Source organism: Stegastes partitus, unplaced genomic scaffold, assembly GCF_000690725.1.
Source record: "Stegastes partitus isolate 25-593 unplaced genomic scaffold, Stegastes_partitus-1.0.2 Scaffold52, whole genome shotgun sequence".
NCBI classification, from domain to species: Eukaryota; Metazoa; Chordata; class Actinopteri; family Pomacentridae; genus Stegastes; species Stegastes partitus.
This window is the reverse complement of record NW_007577783.1, coordinates 151,324-178,479: the sequence shown is the minus strand read 5'-3', so window position 1 is coordinate 178,479 and position 27,156 is coordinate 151,324. Positions and strand designations below refer to the sequence as shown.

The 27,156-nt window shown below is 42.1% G+C and overlaps 1 protein-coding gene across 1 annotated transcript in view; it reads right to left on the bottom strand.

The window, feature by feature from the left end:
* Positions 1–20,541, bottom strand: part of LOC103352805 (glutamate receptor ionotropic, NMDA 2C-like) — a 59,921-nt gene extending 39,380 nt beyond the window's left edge. Inside the window, exons 1-6 of the mRNA XM_008275465.1 lie at positions 20,176–20,541; positions 17,847–17,945; positions 5,032–5,097; positions 3,162–3,350; positions 1,580–1,920; positions 823–937 (exon numbers count right to left, since the gene is read on the bottom strand). Of these exons, the coding sequence (XP_008273687.1) occupies positions 823–937; positions 1,580–1,920; positions 3,162–3,350; positions 5,032–5,097; positions 17,847–17,945; positions 20,176–20,541 (1,176 nt within the window). The remainder of the gene's footprint in view (positions 1–822; positions 938–1,579; positions 1,921–3,161; positions 3,351–5,031; positions 5,098–17,846; positions 17,946–20,175) is intronic.
* Between the last annotated feature and the right edge of the window lie 6,615 nt (positions 20,542–27,156).

The following is a 27,156-nucleotide window of genomic DNA, read 5'->3' as shown; positions in this document are numbered from 1 at the left end:
ATCACCACACAGCTGTAGCCCCCATTGTTCCTGCTGCGGAGAAAAATCTGCAATTTTATAGTGTTTCCTCTTAATTTTAAAGATTTTTCTGTATTTTGACAAGAAAATATATAAAATTAGGGAAAAAATTCAGTGCATTTACACATCAAATGTAAAATAACAACAATATTTAATTCTTTCAAGGAAAAAATGTTGAAAAAATTTTTTAAAAATGTTCAAATACGATCGGAAATTAACCATCATTTCATAAACGTTTTCTGTTCTTATTGATGTTAAATTCACATTTAATACCGTGAATTCAATTCTCCAGGTGTTGGTTTTATAATTTTACATCGATTGGTTAATTAGAGATATCTTGCTTAATTACAAATGTTTTCAAAATGTTGACTGTGTGCATAATATCTATAAACACTGGTAGCTTGTCAAAATACAGTTCTCATCCCTACATATATAACTATCTATTGTATATTGCAGGTAATTTTCATTATTTCTGCACATCTAAATATCCTTCTTTAACAAAAATACATATTTTATGTAAAATTAAGGCTAAAAAATATATTTTAATTATAGAAAATTACTGTATTTTTAGGAAATGGACATGTTCAATTATTTTTACTGTATTTTTTGGCATTTTGGTTGCTAAAATTATATATATATATATTTTTTTTTTTAGTGTGCTTGATGCCATGTAGGAACATAACAGAGTAAATTAACATGTGTGTATGTTCCCAGTCAGTGGTTTTGTTGCACGCTGTTGGACTCAAGGTTCTGCTCTTCCTGAGTGTCCGTATGTTGCTGTGATTGAGTTTAGCCGCTCAGTACCTTGTCCCAGAGTCGCTCTCGGTCCAAAGCGATGATGACCATGGAGGGGTTGGAGAGGAAGCCTTGGTTGTTGAACGACAGGTCCTTCCTCTCCCACGTCACGTTCAGCATGTGCCTGACAGAAACACAAAGTACGAAGCGCCCAATCAAGGAACTTTGATTCTACGTTTCTCCACATGAGAATTTGCATATTAATTTACATGCATACGCGCACACACACGATGATCACCTCCTAATTAAACCTAAAGCTCCCCCGGGAGCCTGCGTCTAATGCGGGAGACTGGAAGTGGCTCATTAGGGGATGATAGCAGCAGGTGATTGGTCGGACGGCTGGGTGTTCCCACTGAGTGATTTTGCTGTCTCTTAAGGTATAAATACATGATAGACTGGGTTGTGAATAATGAATCGGGAGCAATTTGCATTTCAAACCACGTGCAAGAAGAGGCGCGCAACACTTTCACTTCATGTCGTGCTGGGGAGAAGCTACAGTTGTGCTTCTGTGTAAGAATCAGTGATCACTTTAGGAGGCGATAAGGAACATGTTTTCAAGTTAATAAGAGGATGGAAGTAAAATTCAGCAACTCAAAGTGCTTCAAAAGAAGAAACAAATCCAGGCAATAAACTGGTTTGTTAGCAATCACACGGCAGAATTTCTACCAAACTGTGGATGTGTTCAGTGGATTGCAATAGTCAGGATCTCCAAAGACAAAACAGTGATGTGCAGCAGATGTTGGAAACCTGCAAAGCGATGCCTCACCTGAACAGAGTGTTGTTGTCGGAGTTTTTACCCGGCTTGTCGCAGTCGCCGTGGCCCTCGGGGATGAAGCCGTACTGCTTCTTGAAGCTCTCTGCCCCTTTGGCTACGATGGCGACGCCCTCCCTCACCCGCTGCCTCAAGCTCTTCCTCCACTGGTCCGTAATCACGCCGATCACTCCGATGGGGAAGCTGACAGGCGGAGGGTTTTCGGGGTTGCCCACGGCCAGACTTGGGAGGATCCAGATGTAGCCCGGGCCCAGCAGACCCACCTCGGCTGCCTGAGAGAACAGGTACTGCGCCTCCTCGTGGGAGCAGTAAGCCAGCAGGACCTGGGAGTCCACCTGCAGATAGACGGGAACAGGAACCTGAACACGCTGAGCTGCTGGAGATCACGAGGAACACGAGCTGTTCATGTCCAAACTTAGCTGGAACATCGCTACAAAAGCTGTCAATAGATTATTATAATGTAAATAAAAACTACTTTTACAGAGAGATGAGCTGTCACTGTGGAAATAAGTGTGGAAATGTCTTTTTCTTTAACATGTATTTGTACTTTTGAAATCAAAAACATTAACAGAGCTACAAGAATCGACTAGTTTACATGAATAATGTAAAATATGCAACTGTGAACAACCGTAGAAGTATATTTATTAAAACATGTAAAGTCTGAAACTGTTAATTTGAAGTTAATTCTGTAAATATATTTAAAAATTTAGAAGATGTATTATAATTATGGAAAATTACAGTTTTGGGGTTTTTTTTGCGCTACTTTACAGTATTTTCTTCCACAGAATATTACCAATATTTTATTGTTTGTTTGTTTTATTGTTTGCTTTCCATACAATAAAACTGTGTGTGACTGCTGCAGATACTGTAACTGAGTCATCTCACAAAGATTACATCAGCTTCATATCTTATTACCGGTTTAGACTTTAAACTGAAAAAGCAAGAGGATGTTTACATATCTGATATGATGCGGGAACATTTTAAACTTCATTTTACAAAACAATCTATTAGTAATGATGCATTACTTAAAGCACAATAGCATTATGTGGCATTTCTCAATCATTCATACTGTATAATTACTACAACTTCCAAAACACATATTTCTGAATTTATGCTGATACGATCTAAGAGATACGATCAGATTAATCCTACAGCAGCGAAAGGGAAAGTGAAACACTGAGGGAACAAAAATGAAAAAATAGACAGTAAGTGCTGTTAATATTGACCCGATTCTTCTTCAAAGGGTTATTCTACATGTTTAAAGACACTGATGTGGCACAGATCCTTTCATGAGTAAAAAAAATAGTCTTTAAATGCTCAGGTTTGAATGTAAATATAATAGAAATATAGTTACTAAGCTTGACACCTCCTGTCATCAACCATTTGGTCCGTCGTTTTTGTTGGTATCAGTGTTCCAGCTTGTGATGCGACAACCTACTTAACGCTAATTGTCTTAGATGAACAGCGCTGCCAATGTGTTTTAGGCAATTTTGGGTTTTAATGACATTTAATTTAAAGCGAGCAAGAATGCCACTAAGACCTCAGGAACTCACTTGTATCTTCAATCTCATCCTACCTGCTGCAGCAAACGTTTGGTCCTCGCATCGTTCGCCCCGACGGACATCTCCAGAGACAGGACGTCCTGCAGATTCCACAGGAAGTAGGAAGTATCTGTGTAGGACTGAACTATATCCACAAAGGTGTCGTAGCCCGGCAGCATGCTGGTGATCACCGCAAACTCTCCCCAGTCGTACTCCTCCATGATCTGAAACGGGGAAGATTTAAATGATCGTTTTCAAGACATTAGGGTTATGAAATATGATCAAGTCGATGATGAACACATGAAGCTCCGCAGGGCTGAAAACAATAAATTGGAAAAAATATGCTGCTTTGCATTCTTACTGAGAGATCAATATCCATCTGACAGGGTGAATGAGTAGCCGTGAGTTTCGGCTTGAACCTCGGAGGAAACAGCTCGTGATGGTCCAACACGTAACCCCCCTTTAAAATGCAAATTCTCATTTTTACACCTGTAAGTGTTAAAGTGTGTACACGTGTAAACTGGTGAGCTCGAGACGTGCTGCTGGATGGATTCTGTTACCTTTGGACGTTTATATTGAGCCAGGCCATCTGTCTCCACCTGTTTCCACTTTTATGCTAAGCTAAATGAACCAGCTGCTCGATATTAATCATACCGACAACAGATGGTGTCAGTCTTTCTCATCTTACTCCATGTAAGCAAAGAAAAACTGCCAAAATGTCACAATTAGTCCTTTTTAGGTATTACTCTGGGCATTAGACTGGGATCAAGGAGTCTTGTAATTAAAACTGCGCGGAGTTTAACAGTAATGACGAGAACAAACTCCGCGTTTCATCGCAAACATACCTGTCCGTTCCCAAATGAAAGTCTCTCGGTTGTGAAACCGGCCGGATGATGAGGTAAACTTAGGGTAACGCAGACTTAACTGAGATTATCCTGTTGATTCCCAAAACATCTGTGACAATGAAGCCTTCTAATCTCATGAGAATTTGCAAAATCCATCACGAACAGAGATCGTATTAGTTTGCGGAAACTGGTCCAGAACTTCAAATCAGGGATTCCCCTCCGAACCGACCGTGGGATGTCCCTTTGTGACGCTAATCAGCCTGAGAGGTCCCAGTTGTCAGGCTTGACCCTCTGACCATTTGGTATGACAACCTAGATTTTTCTTTTTTTTCCCCTCTGAAATACTAACCCCGTTCACCCTGGATGTCCCTGTTCTCTGACTAATACAGTACTTTCAACCGTTTTTCAAAGGTTTCCCAGCATGTAGCTGTGACTAAAATGCATTTATTGTGATCGCGCAAAACTTGGTAGAGATGCAGTTGGGAACTTTTACACAAGGTTCATTAAGATCAGGCTCATATGAGGCTGTTTTTAATCACATAAAACTGTCGAGTTCCCAAATGTCCATCTGGCTTGGTGGTAACGTCTCTTAGCCACAGATCCTGGGGTTGTTGGCCTTCAGGTTTTGCAGCTTTTACTGATTCTCGTAGTTTAATCGTAGCAACTGGACTTGCTTGAGTTCCTTGAAGACGTTCCACCTCTCATCCAAGAGGCTTCATCAGGTCTGAATGACTAGTTGGGAGTTCCAGATACTTAAATCCTTAAGGAGACATTAACACTTAAGTTTCGGTTTCAATTGGGGGTTTGTTGCTCGTTAGCGCCCCCTGCCACAATCAACCTGAGATGCAGACAACACAACATAACCATCGTGGCAGGTGAAACGTCTTCAAGAAACTCAAGCACGTCCAGTTGTTACGGTTAAACTACGAGAACAACCATGACCTGGATGACTGAGAACCTTCAGACAGCTTTTACTGACTAAACTTTGGCTTTTTTAAGTGGAAATTCCCCCAAAAAATAACCTCAGACTCAAGGGCATAGACTCGTTGCATTTCCATACCTTGAACATGCAGACGACCTGCTGCTCCAGAGACGCCCCCATCTGCAGAAAAGAAGATCCTTCGGCCTGTAAAGACAAAGAAAGTCTTAATTAATGATTCATGGCCGACACTGGGTGGACGCTTGCTGTCACACTGGTTTAAAACACCGTTAAACAACATGAATTATCAGTCCTGATTGGGTTTTAAGGGCCCTCCGGTCATGGAAATATTCTCCACCTGTGAAAAGAAGTTCTCGATATCTCAAGTCAACACACGAACATCCAAGTCCGCCGTTGAACCTGTCATGACAGAAGCGATCTAGCGAAAGGTTTAGGGATTAACTCGACTGCTTCTCCTCATTTTCGCGCAACCTTTAACACCGTTACTGCTGCGGAACGTTTAAATTTGGATGAAACTTGGATTAATAAAAGGGTCTGCGTTTAGGGGGGGGACGAAGGAAACTCGGGGGTGTCCGACTGATGGCAAAGCGACCCTCCGACGCCGTCCTCTTGCTCAGTAAGCATATTATCACTTGTAAAACCGCCGGTGTTAAAAGTCACGTATCCAGCACAGTGGAACGGACTTACAAAACCAATTAAATGAGAAATGAAGAATGGATAGAGGGTGGGGGGGAAGAAAATTATTAGCGAGTTTTGGCCCTTTAATCATTTTTTAAAAACTCTTTCTGAAGCTCCACAATAAAAGCCTTCAGTTTTTTCTTACATGTATGACAGCAAACCCCTTAAAACTTGAATGATTGGCGTATTTGTTTCACCCCGAAGCAATAAAGATGCAGAGTGATGCGTCCTATACGGAACAGCTACCATGAATATGTATATTTACACCTTTTTTATTGATGCTTTTCGTTTTACAACAGAGCTTTGATTGGCCGGATTCGTCCTCGGCGTGATGCGAGTGTCTCTGAGCAGCACTCAGTCCTGCTGCTCTCTTTCTGTCAAGAAGGGGTGGTGCGATGTTGCCGGCGTCTGCGCGCGTTAGCATACATTTGCATACCCAGTCGCTGCGCGTTGACAGAAAAAAAAAGAGGTTGTGCGAGTCCAACGAACCCATGTACTTGAAATAACATTCAGATGAAACAGGCTACAGTCATGAGAGGAGGAGGAATGTGAATGTAAACGGGGCTGAATGGAGACAAAGTGATCGGCAGGAGCAGAAACCGACACCTGATTGTGACCTTTTAAGTCAACTTGGTCATATTAGTCATTTTTAGCAGCACTCTGCCTCAGTTTAATGCATTTATTCATCCCCGGTAACCTGCTGTCAGACGTATTTCTCTCACAAATTCAAAACCTTTCATTCACCAAACTCAATTAATGATATAACAGCAACAATAAACCCAATTTGTATCACCAGTAAAACGCAAATGTCGGTTGATTTTTGGGTCAAATCGAGACATCTATCAAACAATTGGGTCAAGTTTGGTTGGAAGTGAACCTTTTTTTAATCATTTAGGTCATGTGTAATTGCCATTTTTCACTGTGGAGCAAATGACATGCTGCAATCAGCCGTTTAACTTCAGCTTTGTTTTACCGCCTAATTAACAAAACCAATAAAACGCACACACGGGCGGCACAAAAACGCAGCACTTTGCTGCAAACGAACGGCAAAACGGAAGAAAAATTCAAATGAAACTTATCCGTATGTGGACAACCTGGAACATTACATTTTAATCTAATGTTTAAAGAATGTTTTAAGGGTATTTTCATTTCAAATAAAAGATGTCATGTTTTAATCGAAGCATTCTGAGGATGTTTTGGGGACGATGAGGAACAATTTATCTATAAAACATTCCCATCGAGAACCATTTTTAGTCTTTATCCTCCCTTTAAACAGAACATTCTGGGTACTAGAAGGAAACTACCCACCAAGAACTTTCTCAGAATGTTTTCAGAACCAAATATTCTTGCCGGTCGTCCTCTTTTAAACGAGGCTCTGTAGCCGTTACCACAGGTTGGATATCTGCAGGGCTGCAGGCCACGAGTCGCCCTGTGATGTAAGCAAGTGCAAGAACCTGCAGAAAATTTGACCCAAGTAGCAATATGCTAAATGTGATTCGATAACAGACTGGCAGCTGGTGCAACAAGGTGTAGATCAGAGAAATATGACCTCCTTTTTTTTTCCTAATCTGTCCTCCGTATACTAACCGGAAATACAGCGATCTGAAAATCCAGGCGGCACACATGCATGAGGAGTCACGCATGATGGAGCGAGGGAGGCAGGCAGAGAGAAAGCAGATAGTGTTAAACTGTCAAGTGCCGTTTGGGATCAGGTCTCAGATCTTCTCAGTCTGTTCTCGTCTCCGAGGACTAACTGTCATCTCTCCTTCCTGTTGCTCTTCCCTCTCCCACAGCTCAGAGCCTCGGCAAAGCCCAGGAGAGCTCTGCAGCCGGAGGAATACCACCCGAGTATCACAGCCACACTCTCTTCCACTCAATTTTTACTCAGTTTTATCTCTGTCTGAGCTTGTTTGAGACTCACCTCCAGGAGCTCAAACGCCAACCAGACTACTGACTGGGCTACGCACCAAAATAGCTGTAAAAATAGAGAACACAACTGTGTCAGGCTGTCGCTGAATAAATAAAAAATGGCAGTCCTGGTTAACTACAGTGCCCCACTTCAGCTGATATGCCAGAGGAGTGTTCGGCTGCATTATGCGAAGGAGCGCCATTAAAATCCAATTAGCTGTGTCCGAGCTATTAAACAGACCAATAATGCGGCGACCCTCTCGGTCAATTCAGTGTTTTATCACAATCCAATTAGCAAGTCAAAATCAAACACACTTCTCACTCTCTCCTTCAGATCAAATGACAACAAAATCAGCTTCTCTTCCGAGTCTCACAGTAACACATGAAGACTCAGAGTTCATCCTCCTCCTCCCTTCCTTCCTTCCTTCCTTCACCGTCCTCCACTTCCCGGCCGTCTCGTTCTCACCACCTTGGCAGTGCGGCTGTCACACACAGGCATAATTAGCAATCCTACTGCAGCAGCGTATGGTAATGTGACAGGAAGACGGTGGACACGGTGGCTGCTCGCACACTCCTCTCCTCCCACGGGGGGAACTTTGCACCGTGCCTCCCTCCCTCCTCTCCTCGGCGGAGAGGCTGGTGCCGGTCAAACTGGGAGCGAGTCGCAGATGCTCACATATGGACACAAGTGCATCTGACGCGTGGAAGTAGTTTTACGCTCTCTTGTGAAGTTTGTAGGTTTATTATATCTCAAATGCACATAATTGGAAACACACAGGCACATTTCCTTATAATAATAAACTACTGTCCTACTGCTAAATACTGTTTTTACATAATTGCATTTATCTGATCGCTATAGTTTCTTTAAAAATTAAGATTTTAATACAATGCCCATACATGTTAATGCACTACGCCAAAGGAGGTCAGTTTAATCAACTGTCTCACACTTTAGCACCACTAATCTGGTGCACATATTTATGTATTTCTTCACTACTGCATGGCATCTGTCCTTCAGCAAAACCCCCAAAAAGGCAAATACAATCGTGTCGCTCGACGACAAGCAACGACGAAAAGCCACCAGAGTGATCAGGATGCATCCTCTGGGGGCTGCGAATGCGTGTAAATAATTTCATCCATCAGATAGTTGCTGACGCGGTGGTTGACTGACCAACTGACAGGCAAACACGGGCATCCACGGAGACGCTCCGCCAGGAGAAGACAATCAAGGAACAGTCAAAAATCTTTTGCTCGTACTTGAAAAACACCTGATTCTGCACTTCCAGAAATGCAAATCTCGTGTCTGACAAATGTCTTACCACAGGTGTAACGCAGGTTTTCAGTTCAGATTTACAGCCTCAACATCCAAACCGATATCAATCAGGTGGTGTCACTTGAACACATTTTTCAGACTTGACAAAAACCCTCCTGAGCCTCAGAACACATTCTAAAAGTGTTGATGAATGATGACTGATAGCATCCCTGTGACAGCAAAATTGCCGTTGACATGTCAAATCGGTGGAGCAAAGGATCCGAATACTTCCACCAGAGTCCGGACTCTTTACGAAACCCACACAGCGACGTATGCACGATCCAAAAAGCATCACGAGCTCCAAACTACAAAGAGTTTTCATTCAGTTTGTGCAAGAATAGCTTTTTTTAAAAATAGTTTGTCGTCCCACAAGGTCAACAAAAACTGAAGATCTCAGTCTTAGAAGTTGTGGCAGTTGTGCTGTAATGGACGCCACTGATCTGTACAACAAATACACTTATTTATATCACAACGTACCTCGAGTGAACCCAGCAGAGCCCTGATGAGCATTCTAAGATTCAACCTCGGCATTCTGAACTCGATTTCACTCCCAACTCGTCACATTTGGTCACGACCCCTTTTGGCGTCACTTTTAAACGCAACCCTTCAGCATCATTTAGCACCATTTTCCAACAAGCGCAGTGTTCTGGTAGATTTCTATGGAAGTCTCAAACCGACGCCATAAGACTGTCGCCACATGTTCTCTGCTGGCGTCGGCAGTGTTACTCATGTTCAGATAATAGATCACCACTGTGGTAACCAAGAAAAAGGTGGAGAAAGTTGACGCAAGACGGAGAAGTTTCTCTTCTAACACGTGGTTAATGTTGTGAAGGGTGTATTTTAGTCTAAACCTTTATCTTCTCCTGAGCCTAAAAAGTAATTTCGGTGCCTAAACTACACCAGAACAAATGAAGAATTCCACCTTTTTCTTATTTTTCTCTAAGTGCTGCTTTAAGCTTTCTCTACATGTGCTTTATGGAATTCAATGAAGAACATTAAGTGACTTAAAATCCAAAAATGAGGAGTAACATGTCTGCAGACGTGACAACTTCAGTCAAATGTTAAAGCCATGACCTTATGTTTTTAGTGAGAGCACTGAGAGGTCTGTTTTTTGTTGTTTTAAAATACTGCCGGAGACACTTTCTACCAAAGTAGTTTTGATGTTTTGATCATCAGAGACAGAAATCGAAAAAGAACATTGTTGGAACTAAAAGAATCAAACTGTCCGCTGAAAAAATTTGTTGTATTCTGAAGAACTTTCTCAGAACATTTTTGGAACAAAATAATTCTAGCTGTTTGGGTTTTTTTTTTAACAGATGATGAAGCTGTCTACTGGCAAAGTGACATTTGTGTCCTCATTGTGTTAACAGAAGTGCTAAACTGATTAATTTTTCATAATTTGGAGGAAACGGCCCCCGAGTCAACCACTGCCACAAACAATTACCTTAAATTCGGACTCTATACTCGATGCTGCAACATTAACAGCTCCTTTTTGGAATTACTGGGCCATGCTGTCGAGCTCGGAGGTGGCCTGGCCATTAACGCGGTTTCATTCCCAGCGATAAAAAGCTGCATCCGGTGGGAAAACCGTGCAGCGGCTCTGGGCTTCTCGTGACCTGTTTATGGAGTTTCTGGATCATGAGGCCAACAGAGAGCCAGACGTGAAGGGAGACAGAAATCCAGAAGGACAAACAGAGAAAGCGGGTCAGTCCGGCCACAGAAACAACCCCCCAAAAAAGAACCGAACACTGTGTTCCAGTCGGAGGCGTCTGGCTCATTGCATCACTCGGGTCCAGTATCGCGACCAGAGTGTGACCTTAGTCTGCAGCCAGACTTCAGACTGTAACTCCTGAAATATAATCTTCAACTGACAGCTTCAAATTGTAATAAATGATCTTATATGCTCGAATACTCGAGCTCAACAGTTTCTTTGCCTCAAAAAATCCATCATGTGCACATTTAAAAGGCACTTTTGTTCCCGTTTACTGGCATCCACATAAAGCTGTCAGCTTTGTTTATTCCAGACTTTATCATTGCCTACAACCACCATCACTCATTATTTGATGTTTGGAACTGTAACGAACAGAAAACGGTTTGCCGGAGATCAAACGTTCACTTCCTCAAAAACGGAGATTTAATAGCGCTTCATGATACCAGATAAGAGTTGTCATCTGTAGTTAATTAATCTCTCCTTTCACAAAATGCTTCACAGCAGACATAAAAACACCCTTTTACTATACCCTCATGATTTAAAGAGTAAACTCTACTCTCACCAGAGCACCTACGCTCGTTTATATGTCCTGTGAAAATCACTCATTTCCTAAATGTCTTGTCAGATAGTCGGGCTTATTTGAAGCTTGGTGAAAATGTGTTATGAGATTGTTCTGCATGTTTTAAAAGGGTTCCAAGTATCAGCGTGTACGGGGGTAAGCCAAATTTCTCAGCTCTGTAAAGCCACTGGTCTTTGCCGCTCACACCGAATCAGAGCAATGCAGCAAACTCAGGTTGCTTTACAAACTTTGCACGATGAATTCTATTTGTTTTGATGTTTTGCCTTCATATAAAAGGTTTCCTGTTCTATCAGTTACTAGATTTTTTTAACAGGATCAACTGTCCTCCTGAAGAAGACGATAGTATCATCATGTTGGATGCAGCTCTGTTGTTGGACTGCAGAGGTTTTAGCTGCTGCTGGTATCGAGTCTGAATCTGGCTGCTGTGTCCTGTAGAAATCACCTAAATACTTTTACTGTTTCTGGGGTTCAACTTGAACCTGCTGTGGACCTGGTTTCATTAAGGTTTCAAAGATTCAGGAAGGACAGAAGTAATACATTTGCAGCTTCATAAGGGCTACGTTGTGATGAGTGAGTGGCATATTAACAACTGGTTGGTCTTTATTGTCACACAAAATGCCCAACCCATGCCAAACCCAATGGCACCATGTGACAGACAGATGACCACATAGACAACGCTTTAAGTGCTCCTTTATATTGTTTGGTTGAAGAGAAGACTTTCCAAGTTAGACCCGAGATCTCAGCCCAAACCACCACCTTTGGAATAAACTAAAACATCAACTATGAGCCGCACCTTAATCAGTGTCCAAGGTTAGTGACACTCATGTAGCTCAATGCAAGCAGCCAGGCCCTGAAATCTTGTTTGCACATGTAACCACGATACTCCAGTTTTAGAAAGCTTGATAACCATTATACCATTTCACAAAACCTGACTGTGCAAGCTGGAGTACCAAGACCGGGATACTGTTGCATGAAAACATCACTCTACATTTTCTGACTTCTGTCGTCTACCTGCACACTTCAGCCAAAAAACCCAACAGAAACGCCAATCTGACTCAGCAGATACAGTATAAGCTTAGGCGGCACATCTTAACGCATCTTTTTCTTCCCCATCAATGTGGGTATCGACCACAGCAACAACTTCCAAGCAGCAGCCTACCACACTGAAAATTTCCAGTTTTGCCAAAGATCTGGATCGTGCAGTAAGTGTGAATGTTGCACCAAAACAATTCACCCATCACTCACATTGCAGGGACACTGTTGCTGCATCCTGGGCTCAGCAGCAGCCAGGATGACTGTGATTGGTTTTAAAGAAATACAAACAAGTCGGAGTGGTTTCCCCCTATAGCAGAATGATGATGCGAGACAACAGATGGATGTTTTCCTCCTGGCTTCTATTAAGTACCTCATAGCTTTGCCCAGCATTCCCCCTGTAATGGAACATACATACAAATTCTGAGACTTTCTGTGAATCCAAAACGCTCATCAGTACGAGAAGTGGTGCTCATGGTGTTGTTTCCTCTGGTGGCCTGAATGGTTCGTCTGTGTCACACGGCCGGTAAAAGGCTCTACTCATATGGAAAATTCTCTCTCCACTCCGGGTCACTGAACTCCATCATCACAAGTCTATCTCACCGGTCACGACTGCATATCTTCCACCGCCGGCTCCCTTGTCTTAAGCCGTGGCAGTGACAGCGGAGGACGCGTTTAATATTCCCCGTTGCTCTCGTGTCCCACTGCTGGAAGTAAGTTGGATAAGCCAAACATGATATTGGCGTTTAATAGAGCCTCTATAAGTAAGTGGCTTCATTTTCAAAAGCCACAGTTGAATTAGTAGGTTAACAGTTACAGGGATTGCCAAATGAAAGTGGCAGTTTGTCTTGAAAGCATCACAGGCGTCTGATTTCTCTCTCTGCATTCAGTGTAAACTCCATTTCCAGTTCCATTTGGTTCAATCGTGAAATGGACAGGTAAATTCACTTGAGAATTTATGGCAGAATGCATCAAAGTGCTGATCCATTCAAGTCTGTGATCAACCAGGTGCAGGATGTATACCGGAACAAGCCAAGACAACAGAAACAGTCGAGTTTTGCAGCGGTCCCATTGGGTAAAAATCCATTTTTACTGTGTTTTCTGTTTGTTAAAAAGGTTGCTGTGTGAAATAAAAGCTGTTAAGATGTGAAGACATTTACTTTTGCCATTCGTCACCACAACTAGTTTGTCTCCCAGCGTCACCGGACGGCATCCAAGATGCGATGTAACACCAAACTGACCAAAAGTGTTCAAACTGTCAGTCACAGATGCAGACAGCATGTTCTTCATGGTTTTCGGAGCCCAAACAGCCAATTTAGAGCAGCTCTAAAGCCAGCTTTTATACAGTCATGATACAGAAGGACCCTGTTTGCAGCGTCTAGAGCTTAAAAACTGAAACAAACACGACGGGGACATGTTTTGTTAATTTGCTCAAAAAGGGGCACAATATGGGACTTTTAAGGTTAATGGCTATATTAATGTCAGATTAGCTCATTCTAGCTGTAAACATCATACCCCAAATATGAAACTGTGGTAAGCCTCACTCAGTGATGTGAGTCAACTTTCTGATGGTCCCTGAACTAATCATGGTCCTCCGTGAAAGTTAAAATCTCTTTATTCTACCTGCCAAATTTGAAAAATTCATCACAAATGAGCATTTTTACGCTGACTAGATTCTGTAAAAAGCAAAACATCAGGCCTCTTTTGCTAGGCAAGTATATAACATCTGGAATGTCAGTTCCTCTGTTTGTGTCCACATACTTTTGGCCGCCGAGCCTTTCTGAAAACACGACAAATTCTGAAGATGCGCGGTTTTCACAACACCGAAGCAAATTATAACCGTAATCATCGCTATCATAATTAGAATATTCATTTATCAGAGAGTGGAACGTTGTGCCAAGTAAATTAAAGTTTTGTTGTTGTCATTAAAGTTTCTCGTCGCTGCAGCCTCCCGTCCTCGTCTCCTCTCCTTCCACGTCTCCTCCTCCTCCTCCTCCTCCTCCTCGTCTACTCCCATGACTCGACATCTGGAAGCAGCACCCTCTAATGATCACCCGGCACACTGCAAAAAGACTCCCAGCCAGCCAGCCAGCCAGCCACGAACGCTCGCACACATAGAAAACACACTCAACCTCTGATTTCCAACTCCTCCGAGAGACAAATTTTTTTTCGTATTTTTCCCCTCCTTCCCTCGCAGGCCCTATTGAACAGTCTTTATGCCGTTCCTCAGCCGTTCCTCGCGCTTTCTCATTTCCTCTTCCTCGCTTTTTCGCTTGATGTATGTGCCGTCTGACAAAAGACGCGCTTCCTCTCCTCCCTTCCATCTTTTCATCTTTGTCTCGTTCCCTCCTTCCTCGTTGTTTTGCCATAGAGAGATCACTGAGACAGGAACCATAAATAGGCTGCCCGGGCGGCTGCTGCTTCTTTTTGAGCGCGCCATCAAAGATATTCATCATCATCAGGCCATTGATAATCAAGCACTATTGAGCTCTTTTATCCCTTAAGAGAATCACGCACTCACACATGTCTTTCTCTGTCCAATCCACCTGTCCCATTGTGCCAAACACCTCTGACATGCTTTTTTTTCTCCCCTCCTTGCTGACAACAAAGGAGCGTATAAGGGAGAGTAGCAGGCTGAAGGGGAGAGCGAGGAGGCCGAATGAGGCCTTCGACCACAGAGGAGAAAAGGTTCGAGAGCCAACTGTCTGGGCTAATGTACATGTTTTTCATTCGGTTAAATAATCCAGATTGAACCAGTCGTGACAAACTTTGCCCGAAATGTTTTGGAGGCAGTGGAGTCACAGCAAAGGGTTGGGAGAGGGTTTTTTCTTGCAAGGAACAGACGGCAAAACTAAAAAAAAAAACAGAGCAAAAAGAAGATTGAACGGTTTGGATTCGAAGCGCTATAGGAGGGCTTCTGCCTCCTGAAGGGTCTAATTAACAGTTTAATGGCGTCCTGGAGCTCCAGGAGAGCACAGAGGAGCACAGGCCTCTGGCTCACGTCTAACTAGGTTGAGCAGTTTGGGGGGAAAAGTCAAATTTTTCTGACAGATCGAGTTTGTGATACAGCCATTCTTTCTTTTCACAGCTCAATATTCACTATAAAATAGATTTTAAACATGCGACAGACCACACGAGACTCCAGTGTGACAAGGAGAACGGCGCGAACTGACACGACTGTTTAACCATCTGAACCCCGAAATAAGCCGATAGGTGTGAGAGACATTGTTTCTGGTGGGAGAAAAAAGCCAAAATTGCCAAAAATGCTTTATAACTGTCACAAACTGTCAGAACAGAAAGAATCGTCAGATTTTAATCTTTAGATTGTCCCTGAACTAATCATGTGTGATGTGCAGTTATTTGCAGTTATCAACAAAATGAAGCTTAAAATTGCTTAAAAATTAATTTCAAATTAAAAGTTTAAACTATCCATCCATCATCTCTACACCTTAATTCTCACTAGGGAGGCTGGAGTCTATCCCAGCTGACTCAGGGTGAAGGCAGGTTCACCTGGACAGGTAACCAGTCTATCACAGGGCTACACTTAGAGACAGACAACCAAGCACACTCACATTCACACCTACGGACAATTTAGAATCATCAATTAACCTCAGCATGTTTCTGGACTGTGGGAGGAAGCCGGAGAACCCGGAGAGAACCCACGCTGCACGGGGAGAACATGGAGACTCCACACAGACAGATTCTCACCAGGACACGAACCGGCGACCTTCTAGCTGCGAGGCGACGGTGCTAACGACCGAGACACCTTGCAGCCCTTAAAATAATCAGATGCTGTACAAAGTAAAATATTCTGCACTTCTTGGTGCAACTGAGAAGCTCTTAGTGACTCAACAGGCACAGGACAGAAATTCAGGGAGTTTTCGTCTGAACTGTTTACACAGAGCAGATAGAAGACATGTTTGTAGTAACTTGAACCACATTCCAACTTTGGACATTTAGAAATGCGTTGTACATATTCATTCCAGTGTTTTTGTTTTAAAATTTGTTAGAAATTCGACTCCTTTTTTCCTCCTTTTTTATGATTTATGGCAATAAAACTTTGCTATATTGCCCCAAAGGCAATCTAGAGCTCTTTCTGCTGCTGGCAATGGTTGCTCTGTTTCCATAAAAGTGCAGGACTTTATATTGCAGTGAAAAATGAGCCCACAGTGAATGAAAATATGACATGAAAAAGAAATGCCTGGAGACAGCTCGGGCTTCAGAGGGTTAAATCCTGAATAAGCCCTGCTGCATTATGCATGTCTCAAATTGCAGCCTTTGTGATTTGCTAATTGCATTGTTTTAAATTGCAACTTTGATTTGAAGTCGATTCACTCTTGAGTCCTAATTCTGACCAGAAAACTGGAATCAAATGAGGAATAAAGGTGATGAAGGAGACCAAAGGGAAACGTGAAAATAATGGAGAAATGAGGTGAGAGGTGGACACAAAATGGTAAAGGGGGGGAAAAAAGGAAAAGACAGAAGCCGGGAAACAAGAATGACTATTTCACTCACGAAAGAGAGACGGGAGACTTGTCTGTGAGACAGTAAAACATTGCCTTCAGGCAGCTGTCAGCCAAGCTTCATCGAAGCATCTCTCTCCTCTCGCTGCCTCTTACTCACTCACTCTGCCATTCTCGCTCTGCCATCAAAATACAGCGAATCAATCACCCTCCTGCAGCTACAACTCCTCCTGTTTAATGCTCGCCTGTGACGTGACATCTGCAGATACCTTTTGATTAACAGGAAGCTGATAAATACAAAATGTTTACAAAATGCCGCTCGCAGGGGGCGAAACCGACCGTTCACGGCCTCATAGCTGCACGTCTCAGCTCCGTTTGGATTCTTCTTGTTGTGGATCGACGCAGGGATGCACCCGTTTGGTTTGTGTGTGTGTGCACGCTCTCGTACGTGACGGTGTTGATTTGCATGTGCGCTTCTATGTGTGAGAGTTGCTTCTATAAATACGAGGTGTTGAAGATGGCAGTTAAGCAATTAAAGGAGGGAAGAGGAGACGAGCGGAAGGCGCCGAGCGCAGGAGGAAGAAGGGACGGAGACGTTTTCCGACACAAAAGTGGCGAAAAAGTATAGATTAAGAATCCACCTGGTGTCATCAATCTCTTCTTTACAATCTAACTACGCAGCCCGCTGCCCTCCGTCGCCATTCATCAACCAGATACGCGCTAAATCATAGCAGGAAAAACCTCCTGCTCTTCAAGTGCGCGGGGATGATTGATTGAAGCAGCGATCGCCCGTAGCACTCGTCTCCCCTCGCAAAGTTTCCTTTCCCATAACTTCGACTTTTCTCCCAGCCAGGGATTAAGGAGCTGATGAGGGTCGAAGGCTGCAGTCATCGCTGATAATTCACCCATCTGTATTGCTCATATCCAAATATTTGCATGCAGCGAGTTGCTTGCCAAAGTAGGTTTCACCGCTCTGACCTACTTAAGTTGTTTTAAGCTGAATGATGTCGGTGCAGAAGAGTTCTGACTAAGACAGGAGGCTGTGAGGAGCGAGCGCTGCTGCTGCTGCTGCTGCTGCTGACAGGGTTTACACCACAGGTTGAGGTTCATCTCGTACCAGGAATCTTGTTTTCTTGCTTTTTTAACTCGGCTAACGTCATTCCGATGCATTCATCAGAGCAGAGAGGAGGCAGAATGCTCCGGTTCAAGCTGCAGGGCGCTCAGGGCCCAGCGTTGAACCGGTTCGCTCAGTACCTTGTACGGGATGACGACTGCAGAGCCGCCACTGATGCCCACGATCGGCAGAGATGTCTGCGTGGAGAGGAAGTCCAGGATCTGAGCCACTTCTGCCACCTGAAGACAAAGACAGACAGAATCAGTGTGTGACGATGCAGTTTGCAGCATCCTCTCTGCAAACAAACCGTGATAATATGATGCAGTCTGACCAGGTTGTAGAGTTACTCGGCCTGGAGTTCAGACTAAACCCTGAAACTAACTGATTTTCATGTGGGTCAAGAGAAAAATGCATCTGAAATGCAGTCCTGCCTGCAAGTTTTATACAGTAAACAAATATGTTATCATCCTATTTCTGTGTTTTATTCATCCTGTGAGTGACAAAACAGCAGAGTGTTGACTGAACATCAGCGTGGTGTTACTGAAAATGTGCATAACGACAGAATATTTAAACTTCAGGTACATTTTTAACTGCTTTTAAACAAACATACGATCATCATTAAACTATACGTCACGCAACAGAGCAGCAAAATGTTTTTTTCTACTTTGCTAACATTAACTAGTAAAAATAAAAAGGCGGCAAAACATCATCACTCGGTCTTCTGATGGTTCTTTATTTATGTCGCATTTGTGAAAGAGGCATTACAGAGGCGGCCTGCTGAATACGAAGCTGCACGCACAAAGCCTGCACGAATTAAAATCTCGCTCAGCGGCCTTTTTTTTCACAGACCGGTCCATTAGAGGAGCTTGAACTTTGCGTGCGACCGCAACCGTTCCTCAGAATGGATGTTTTGTCCGATGCAGCTTCTCCGGCACAAGCAAACAAATGGTTGGATTTAAAATAGAAACCTGCTGGTGTCCGTCCGCCTCCGCTGCTTAATGCCACACTAATAATAACCTGCTGCATTCATGGTATGGTTTAATTAGCTGGATGTCTGGCTGGTAATGCTCTCAACATGATGAACTTATTCATGAAGTCTAGAGATTACGTGGGCAGTTATAGTGGAATAATGTATGTACGTCTGCCGTAGTAGACACTCAGGTTACATGTCCTCCACTTATACTTTAAAAAAAGGTAGCTGTACACCTCTGGATGCAGGCAGCTCCTGACCAATCACTGCCTTCCTTCTATTAAACTAGTTTCTGCTGAAGTGTTTGGGTTTTATTGAATATCCTAATATGGTTAGATTGTAGGTGCATATATATGATAGCCATCATTAGTCCTGAAATGCTTTTTGGTTGGGTAAACAAGCTGTGTTAAAAATATGAAAAAGTTTAAATGTAAAATACAAATCTCTTGACAACGCATGTTCCTTGGATACACTGTACAAAAAATAAAAAAAATAAAAAAATTAAATTTAATTTTAATTAATAAATAACAACAAATTAATTAATTTAAATTAACAACAAATTAAATATGACGAAAAAAGTATTTTTTTTCTATTTAACTACTGTAAAAAAAAATGTAAATTTATGGTCACCCTGTAAACATACAGATTTTTTATGGGAACACAATTTACATTTTTTATTTTTTTTGTCTGTGATTTACCTTTATTATCTGTATTTTAATATAACAGAAAATATCTAAAACAACAGTTAATTTTTGTTTTGTTTTTTTAAAGTTTTTTAACTTTAGTTAAATTTATTTTTCTTTTTTTTCTTTTTTCTTTTTTTTTTTACAGTGTAAACACTATGCATTTTCGTGCACATTGCAGCTTTAAAGTGCAAAGAAAAACATGAATAGATACGGCCTTTGTTAACATCCAGGACAACAGGTTGGAACTGTGTGGATTAAGGAGCAAAATAATGGATAAATTAATCATTGTAAACTGTGTAAACACTCCTGAGACGTAAATTAATCAGTGTTCAAAGTGTAAAATTACACTTTTCTAGTTTTTATGGTCTTTGAAGAGTCAGTATAAAGTGATTTTGTTTTAAGTCTCGTACCTTTAAAAAGAGAATTTTACACCTGAGTTTAACTGGTAACGGGTAGAAGTAATTTTTCTGGAAGGAAAACAACCTTTAAAGTGAACAACACTGAACTTAGGGACACTGTTTAGGGGAATATTTACATTCTGCTGTTTAATGTCACTTCTTTTCCCTTTACATGATCTGAAACACCATAATTTAATTTCAGCAAACATTCTACGTGCTTGGCTTCTCAATTAGTTCCTCTTTGTGATTTAAGCTGACAGGACAGGTGCTTTTTTTTTCTTTTTTTTGACATCAAAATGTTCCCTTGTGCAGCTTTAGGAAACAGATGTGGGTGACTGAGCAGCGTGACTCTGGAGAGGACGTCTTATCCGAAAACCCCCAAAAAATGCAGAAATCTTTTGGGTTTTTTTTCCACCTGTGCGTCTGCACCTGAACTTACATCGTCCTCGAACACCACCCCGTGCAGCTTCTCCATCGCCATGGTGTCGCAGAGGCGGGTCAGGAGGTCGCGGGGGTTGGTGTCGTTGACCAGCACCGTCACGGGGCTGACCACCACCGGCAGGTCCACGAAGTTCTCCCCGCTGAGGCGACCCCTGACCTCGTTCTGGTAGCTGGAGCCGCTGAACACCACCGCCACGTTGATGGACGGGTGGAGGACGAGCGGCCGGGCCTGCAGGGGCAGCGGCGAGGAGATGAGGAGGAGGAGGAAGAGGAGGAGGAGGAAGAGGGGAGGCCACGGAGAGGGAGGAGGAGGAGGAGGGCGTCCCCTGGGAATGGCCATGTTGGCAGCCTACCGCCTGGAAGAGGAGGAGGAGGGGAGGAAGGAGGACGGGAGAATGAAAAGCAAAGAGAGCAGCAGTCAAACATACAAGCTGCTTTACTTTTATGATGTTTTTGACATAATGCCTCATAATCCGTCAGTACATATCCATCCCTTATTTCCCTCTCCTGGTCTGTCTCTCTCTGTATCTGACCCTTTTGTATGACAGTATTAGCCCTGCATTTAGACTCTTGTGTCATCAGGAGGAGAAAAAAAAACCCACGTGTGTGTGTGTGTGTGTGTGTGTGTTGTGTGTGTGTGTGTGTGTGTGTGTGTGTGTGTGTGTGTGTGTGTCGGAATGTGCGTGCATGTAATCCTCGGTAATCCATCCCCCAGTGTCATGACTGTAATCACCTCTCCATCTCTGCACAACTCTGATTCAGCACACATACACACACACACACACACACACAGCGCAAGCAGGATGCCAAAACTGTCACATAGGTCCGTGACCCTCATCGCTGGGATTACATTACATTACATTACTGCAGCCGGCCCGCAGCTCCACGCGGCGCCACGTCATCCGCCTGTCCTCAGAAACACGCGCCAAGCCGCTAAAGGATGCTGAAATCCGTACATCGCTAAGTAATGTCATCATAAACCAGCATATGGCCGGTTGCCATGTTGTCTAAAACCCCTACAGAATAATTTCCACGCTGTTTAATTCTGTTTTTTTTTTTTTTGCTTGACAGCGATGATACCTCGTGTAGAAGACAGGCCGCCCACACACTAAGCTCTTTATGTGTAGTATTATGGATGTTTCACACTTCAGCGCAGGTACAAACATACAAACACCACCTGCTGATGCCAACGAGACGAAAACATTGGAGTCTGTTCGTGTATCTCTTAAAATAAAAGCATTTCATTCTCGGGTGTTTCATTTAACAAGGTCAGTTTTTATTTTTTTGTGGGGTTTTAAACCTAAATATTCAAATAAATCTGATAAATTTCCATAATTAATAATATGGCTAACCCTAATAGCTAATTCAGTGAAGCTAATGTGTATTTTAAATAACACTGTGGGGCTAAAATGTGTTATTTAAACTTGTTTGGTAAAAGTAGTGCACATTTCATTTCTCTTCTGGAAAGTGCTTCGCCGGAGTAGCTGCTGTTTAAAATGTTCTCTATAATTAACAGTGACTTGATGTGACTCGACTATTGACTATTGACTTGACATCTGGGTCTACTCCTTTTGGGTTATCTGTCAAAGCACTTTGTTATTATTATTATTTATACATGGCAACGTCCTATAACTATACTTCAAGTTCTTTTTCTGCAATTACTTTAACAATCCAATACTTGTTAAACTATTGCATCCTATATATCAAAAGTTAATCTTGTGTTTGAACACTGAAGCCCTCTCTTCATCTACAACCTACTTTATTAGCCTCTGAGTTTGAACAGCACCAATAAGACGAATATGTTGTCTTTCTGATCTGATGTCTATCAACAGGAACTGTGTTAGTCCGTTCCATAACATTCACAAATCCATCTATTCGCTAAACTCGCTTCATGCTATAGAGGATCCTGTATGGATGGTCTGCTGGAGCAGAAAGAGACTAAACAAACTGGTTAAGAAAGCCAGCTCTGTCCTGGGCTGCCCCCTTGATCCTGTGGAGGTGGTGGCAGAAAGGAGGATAATGACAAAGCTGTTGTCCATCATGGAGGACACTTCCCACCCCCTGCAGAGATGCCACAGGTCCTTCCTTCCTGCCTCAGTCAGACTGTTCAGTCCAGCCTGGTCCCAGTAGTTCAGTTCACCCAACGTGCAATATTTTATATTTAAAGAGCAACGAAGGAAACTGAAGGGTTAAGATGACACTAACCAAACATCAGACTTTCACCTAGTTTAGCTTGACTACTGTGTGGGATCGTTCTTTTGGGGTTTTTTTCACACTTTATTGCATTTACAGTCACCGTTTGCGTTCATTTTCAGCCGTTACTTTTGTTAATGAAACAAATCTACATGGGGAAGTTTAGACCCCAATGTTGCGAGATTAAGTTCAGGAAAAGATCTTGGTTTGGGTTAAAATACATAAAAATATACTAAGCAACAACCATCATGGATGAAACAAGAAGTGCCAAAAACTGCAGTTCCTCAAATGACCACTTGAGGCTGACCACAAAAGAGCATTAACCTCCAGTGACACCAATGTTAGAATTTCCAGCTTTACAGCAGAAATAAACACGTTTACAGTCGGCTACTGGTCTCTGCAGCTAATGTCACTGTTCATGACAACTGCATGGGTGCTGAGGTTTTACATAAGTCAGCCATTTAAATTGTGTTAACCCCTAAAATTATGGATATTTAATTGTCCAGACACCTGTGAATGGCCCACCTTAGGAGGACTCAGGTACTACCAAGATGGTGGTGGCCAAAGTCACCACACCGACCTTTAAAACTGCTGTTCTGAAAGCCTGTGAGTGACATCAGTTGGGTTTGACCATCTCTACATACAGTCTATACTGCAAAAACTAACCACAAGGTTGGTTTCTAGGTTGCTTGGGTGACGAATTCCACCACAAGAATAGTCATAATTACTACAGTTGGTAGTGGATGTTTGCAGTAAAGACTTAACCTTTTGAGAAAGTTTCTGTGATCTTTGAGTCTGAATCTTTTCCTTTTTCTCGGACCTTCTAATCTAACAACACAGGTGGTCAACTACACAACAACTTTATTGTATTCCAAACCATTTTGAGACGCTGACCCTAACACTAAATTCATACCTATGTCATCAAAAGTGTTGAAACATCTTCATAACCACATGAAAACCTTCTTTTGAACACCGTTAAAATCACTGGAGTTTAGTGGTGGGTCTTGGAAAATGTGTCGCCGCCGTAATTAGCATCAACCTTTTGATGTGCATCCACTGTACAACTCAAAGACACCTTCAGCATCTGCATATAGATTAAGAAACTGTATTAAAGCAGCTACTGTTTGAAGATCTTTCCTCACCGAATCAATACCTTTGAACTGTTGATAAAGACAGGTGGGCTTTCATATAGCAAATGAAGATCTCCACATCTACGCGCATATTTGAAGGGTACGATAGGACGGATAGCGTGTCGGTTTCATCTGTGGCCATCAGAGACCCTCTGATAATTAACAGTAGCTCTCAGCTTTGATTCAAAGCAACAGCGGGTTAAACATGTCCCACCCTTCCAACACTCTTTGTGCTCGTGGCATATCAATCATTCATCGTAATAAGGTTTTAAGCTCCTGGGCTTTAGGTGCCCAAAGCAATAAATATACAGTTTGAACCCTTGAAAGGCAATCCATCCTTGCTATTAGATGCAGATGAAAAATGAACCATTCAGTCAATACAGGGTCAAAGCTGGACTGATGGACATAGAGCAGCCCTTCTTATGCATTGCTTTATATATCTGTGTGGTTTTTCTGAGCATTTAATGTATGTCATATAGATTATGTTTGTTTTTCTCAAGATATCTAGGTGTGCAAAAGGTTAGTGATGCAGCACACTTTCCTTTTGTGGAGCTGAATTTGTTAATTAGGAATGTATTGAGGAGTGTCATCTGCATATAGTGACATCTGAGACGATTTTAGCCGTGTCATCACGTCCACGCACTAAGAAGGGTATTGAAGGGTAAACACACACAAAGTCAAATCTCAGAATGTGAAATAGGATTGGACTGAGCGGAGAGCTAAATCCTTTTGTCTTGTAAATCCTGGGATTGCTTGTTTTGACTCACTGAGATCACTTTATTTGTCTCCAATGAATCATTATATCTTGATGTAAGCACAAAGCATCTGTTAAATCGCCACCCACTTGCGCTCGGTTGAGATTAAAAACAAACAAACCTCCCCACGCAGCATAACTCTGCAAAGGATTCTGACTGGCAGACATGACAAACAACATCTGATTGTGTTTTAAACAATCTGTGAAGCAAAAGACAAAAAACAAATACTTTAAATATTCAACTCTGTGAAGAGCTGAAGATGAAAAATCTGTTTCTAATAGTCACGCATAACACATTTAGGTCACTGTAGAGAGAGACAACTCTGATATCCTGAGGGTTGAGAGGTATGCTTATAATTATTAAAGTCTTTACACCAGAATATGCTCATATTCTGGGGTACACTTGGTGTCTTAGGGATGAGTATTTAAAAGTGAAAATTATGCTGAAATTCCTCGATATTGGTAAAAATGTAAATCTGAGTTTTAATCTTAATTCAGTGGTTTATGCCTCAAATTCCCAAAGTAGTTGTTGGGATTTTCCTCCAAAATATTAAAATAGTAAATGCTGCATATTACACACACTCCAGCCTAAACTACTGTATAATAATATAATTTATTCGGATGCTGTGTTCTTCTATGTTGTCATCATGCCCGTGTTTGACTGTTTTTATTAGTGAATAATGTCTGTAATCTTTGTCTTTAAGCTGCTGAAAGGACTGGGAAGCTCAGATTGATGCACCAGTGTTTAAAATGAATAAAATCTGACTCCTTGCTGTTGCACTACATTGTAAAAAGTGTATTTAAGCTGCAGTTGAAGTATGTTTCTGAATAAATCTCACTCAACTTTCTGCTTCGGTTTGTTTTTAAGATTCTGTCTCTTTAAACAGGTGCTCTTATTTTGGTGAAAGTGTGAAAATGGTGTTTCCTGCTCCTTTAGGTTTGTACATCTGATGGTTCTTCAAATTTTTCTGCCGCAACTCAACTACGATTTTGTTCGAGTATGATTACACAGCAAACAAAAAGAAGGAACAGAAAATCTAACGACAGAATGATGGTTCACATTTTACCTTTTGTTAAACATTAAGATGCAAAAATGGCAACCTGAAGTTCCCTCTTCTTATAATTAAGTTGTAGCAATGCACATTTGAGAGAAATCAAATGTCAATTCATCTTAAACCAGTAGGTTTACATTAACTTAATGCTAAATTCAGTAGCATGTTACCAATCGAAGGAATTCTCTTTTTACAGTACATAACAAATGGTAATTTGCTAAAGAAAATGCTTCCTTTTTAAATCACCAGTAAGCAATAAAGTACTTGCAGAATCCTTATTAAATTTTGCTTAAAATCTTAAAAATTGAAGCTCTCTGCATTTACAAAACAGGCATGAACGCATATCTGGACTGCAAGAAAAGCCCTGGATTTAGGGTGATCTACATAAGAAAAATAATCCCACTGTATACCTGAAAACATAAAACTTCAAAGAGCAGACTGGTGGTGGGAAAAGGTAACCGGAGGACAGCTGCCAAAGATAAAAACAGTGAGACAGATGACATACAAACGCTGACTGGGTGGCTCATACGACTGGAGAGCAGGTCAAATGTTCGTTTAACAGGGTAATCCCTGGAAAGAGGCAGCATAATGGGGCCTCAGATTGGCACTATGTGTGTTTACAGTCGGGGTGATGACGCTTTTGGAAGTTGGAGGAGAGATTGCCCCAGATCGAGTGTAATTACGACACGGAAAGGACGCGACCGCAAAGACGAGGACGTAATGTGTTTAAAAATGACATGTTTTTAGACGAGAAGCATCCAGACAAACATCAGACACCAGATTGGCATAAATTACAAACACACTAAAAAAAATCCTCCAGCATTTGTGCGCATGTTCTCCAAAATCATATTCACATGCTCAGTTTGAGCGAACGTTGCGGCGCGCACACAGGTTTTCTATTATTATGGAGATTTGCAGATGGAGTGCAGCTCTGCCACGAGGGATAAACTGTCTCACAGGTAGGGATGTACCTGCGCCGGCATCGACATGAAAACACAAATCCAAATTCATCCTGCAGGGCACCAATAAGTTGAACTAATTATACAGCTGCATTGATCAGAATTAATGAAAGTGGTGGAAAATGAAAGAAATGAGAGGCATTAATGAAAAACCTCATATGTTGCACAATCCAATATGATTTTTTCATGTAATTCCTTCATAATATTGGGGCAGAAAGTAACACTGGTACATGAATAAGTCTTGACTACAAAGCAGGACTACTTCTGCTGGACCAAAAGCTCAGCTGATGTGCCCACATACTGTACCTCCAGGAGCATACAGTGTGCTGTATATACAGTAGGAAACATTCAGTCATTTAACTACTTAGCCTGAATATGATGGAGTCCCTATTCTGAGCCCGCGGGGGGTGGAGAGGAAATGAGCAGAGAGGATCTAGTTGATGGGATGAGCATCATCACCAGAGAATTATCAACACGACCGGCTCAAACCTTGTGTGTTTTTTTTTTTTTTTATCCACGGCACCTTTGAAACTGACTTGAGTGCATTAATTAGGGAACTGGAATTATTGGGCGGGTGCTAATGTTTTACACGACCTGCCGCTAATCGACACGCTGCAGACGCCGACATCTGCACGAAACATCAGGAATCACTGGTTTATGTGCACTCGAGGTGCAAGAAATCCCACAGATTCAGGTGTTCTAACCGAGCCGGGAAATTCTGACCTGATATTAAGCTCTGCAAGTGCAGGAACAACTTAGTGATGCTGAGCTCTGATGATTATAAACTGCTGCAACGATACTGAAGAAATGGAGATCGTTGCATTGTGTCTTCCAACCACAGGTGGCAGCACTGAGACCAATTCAGCT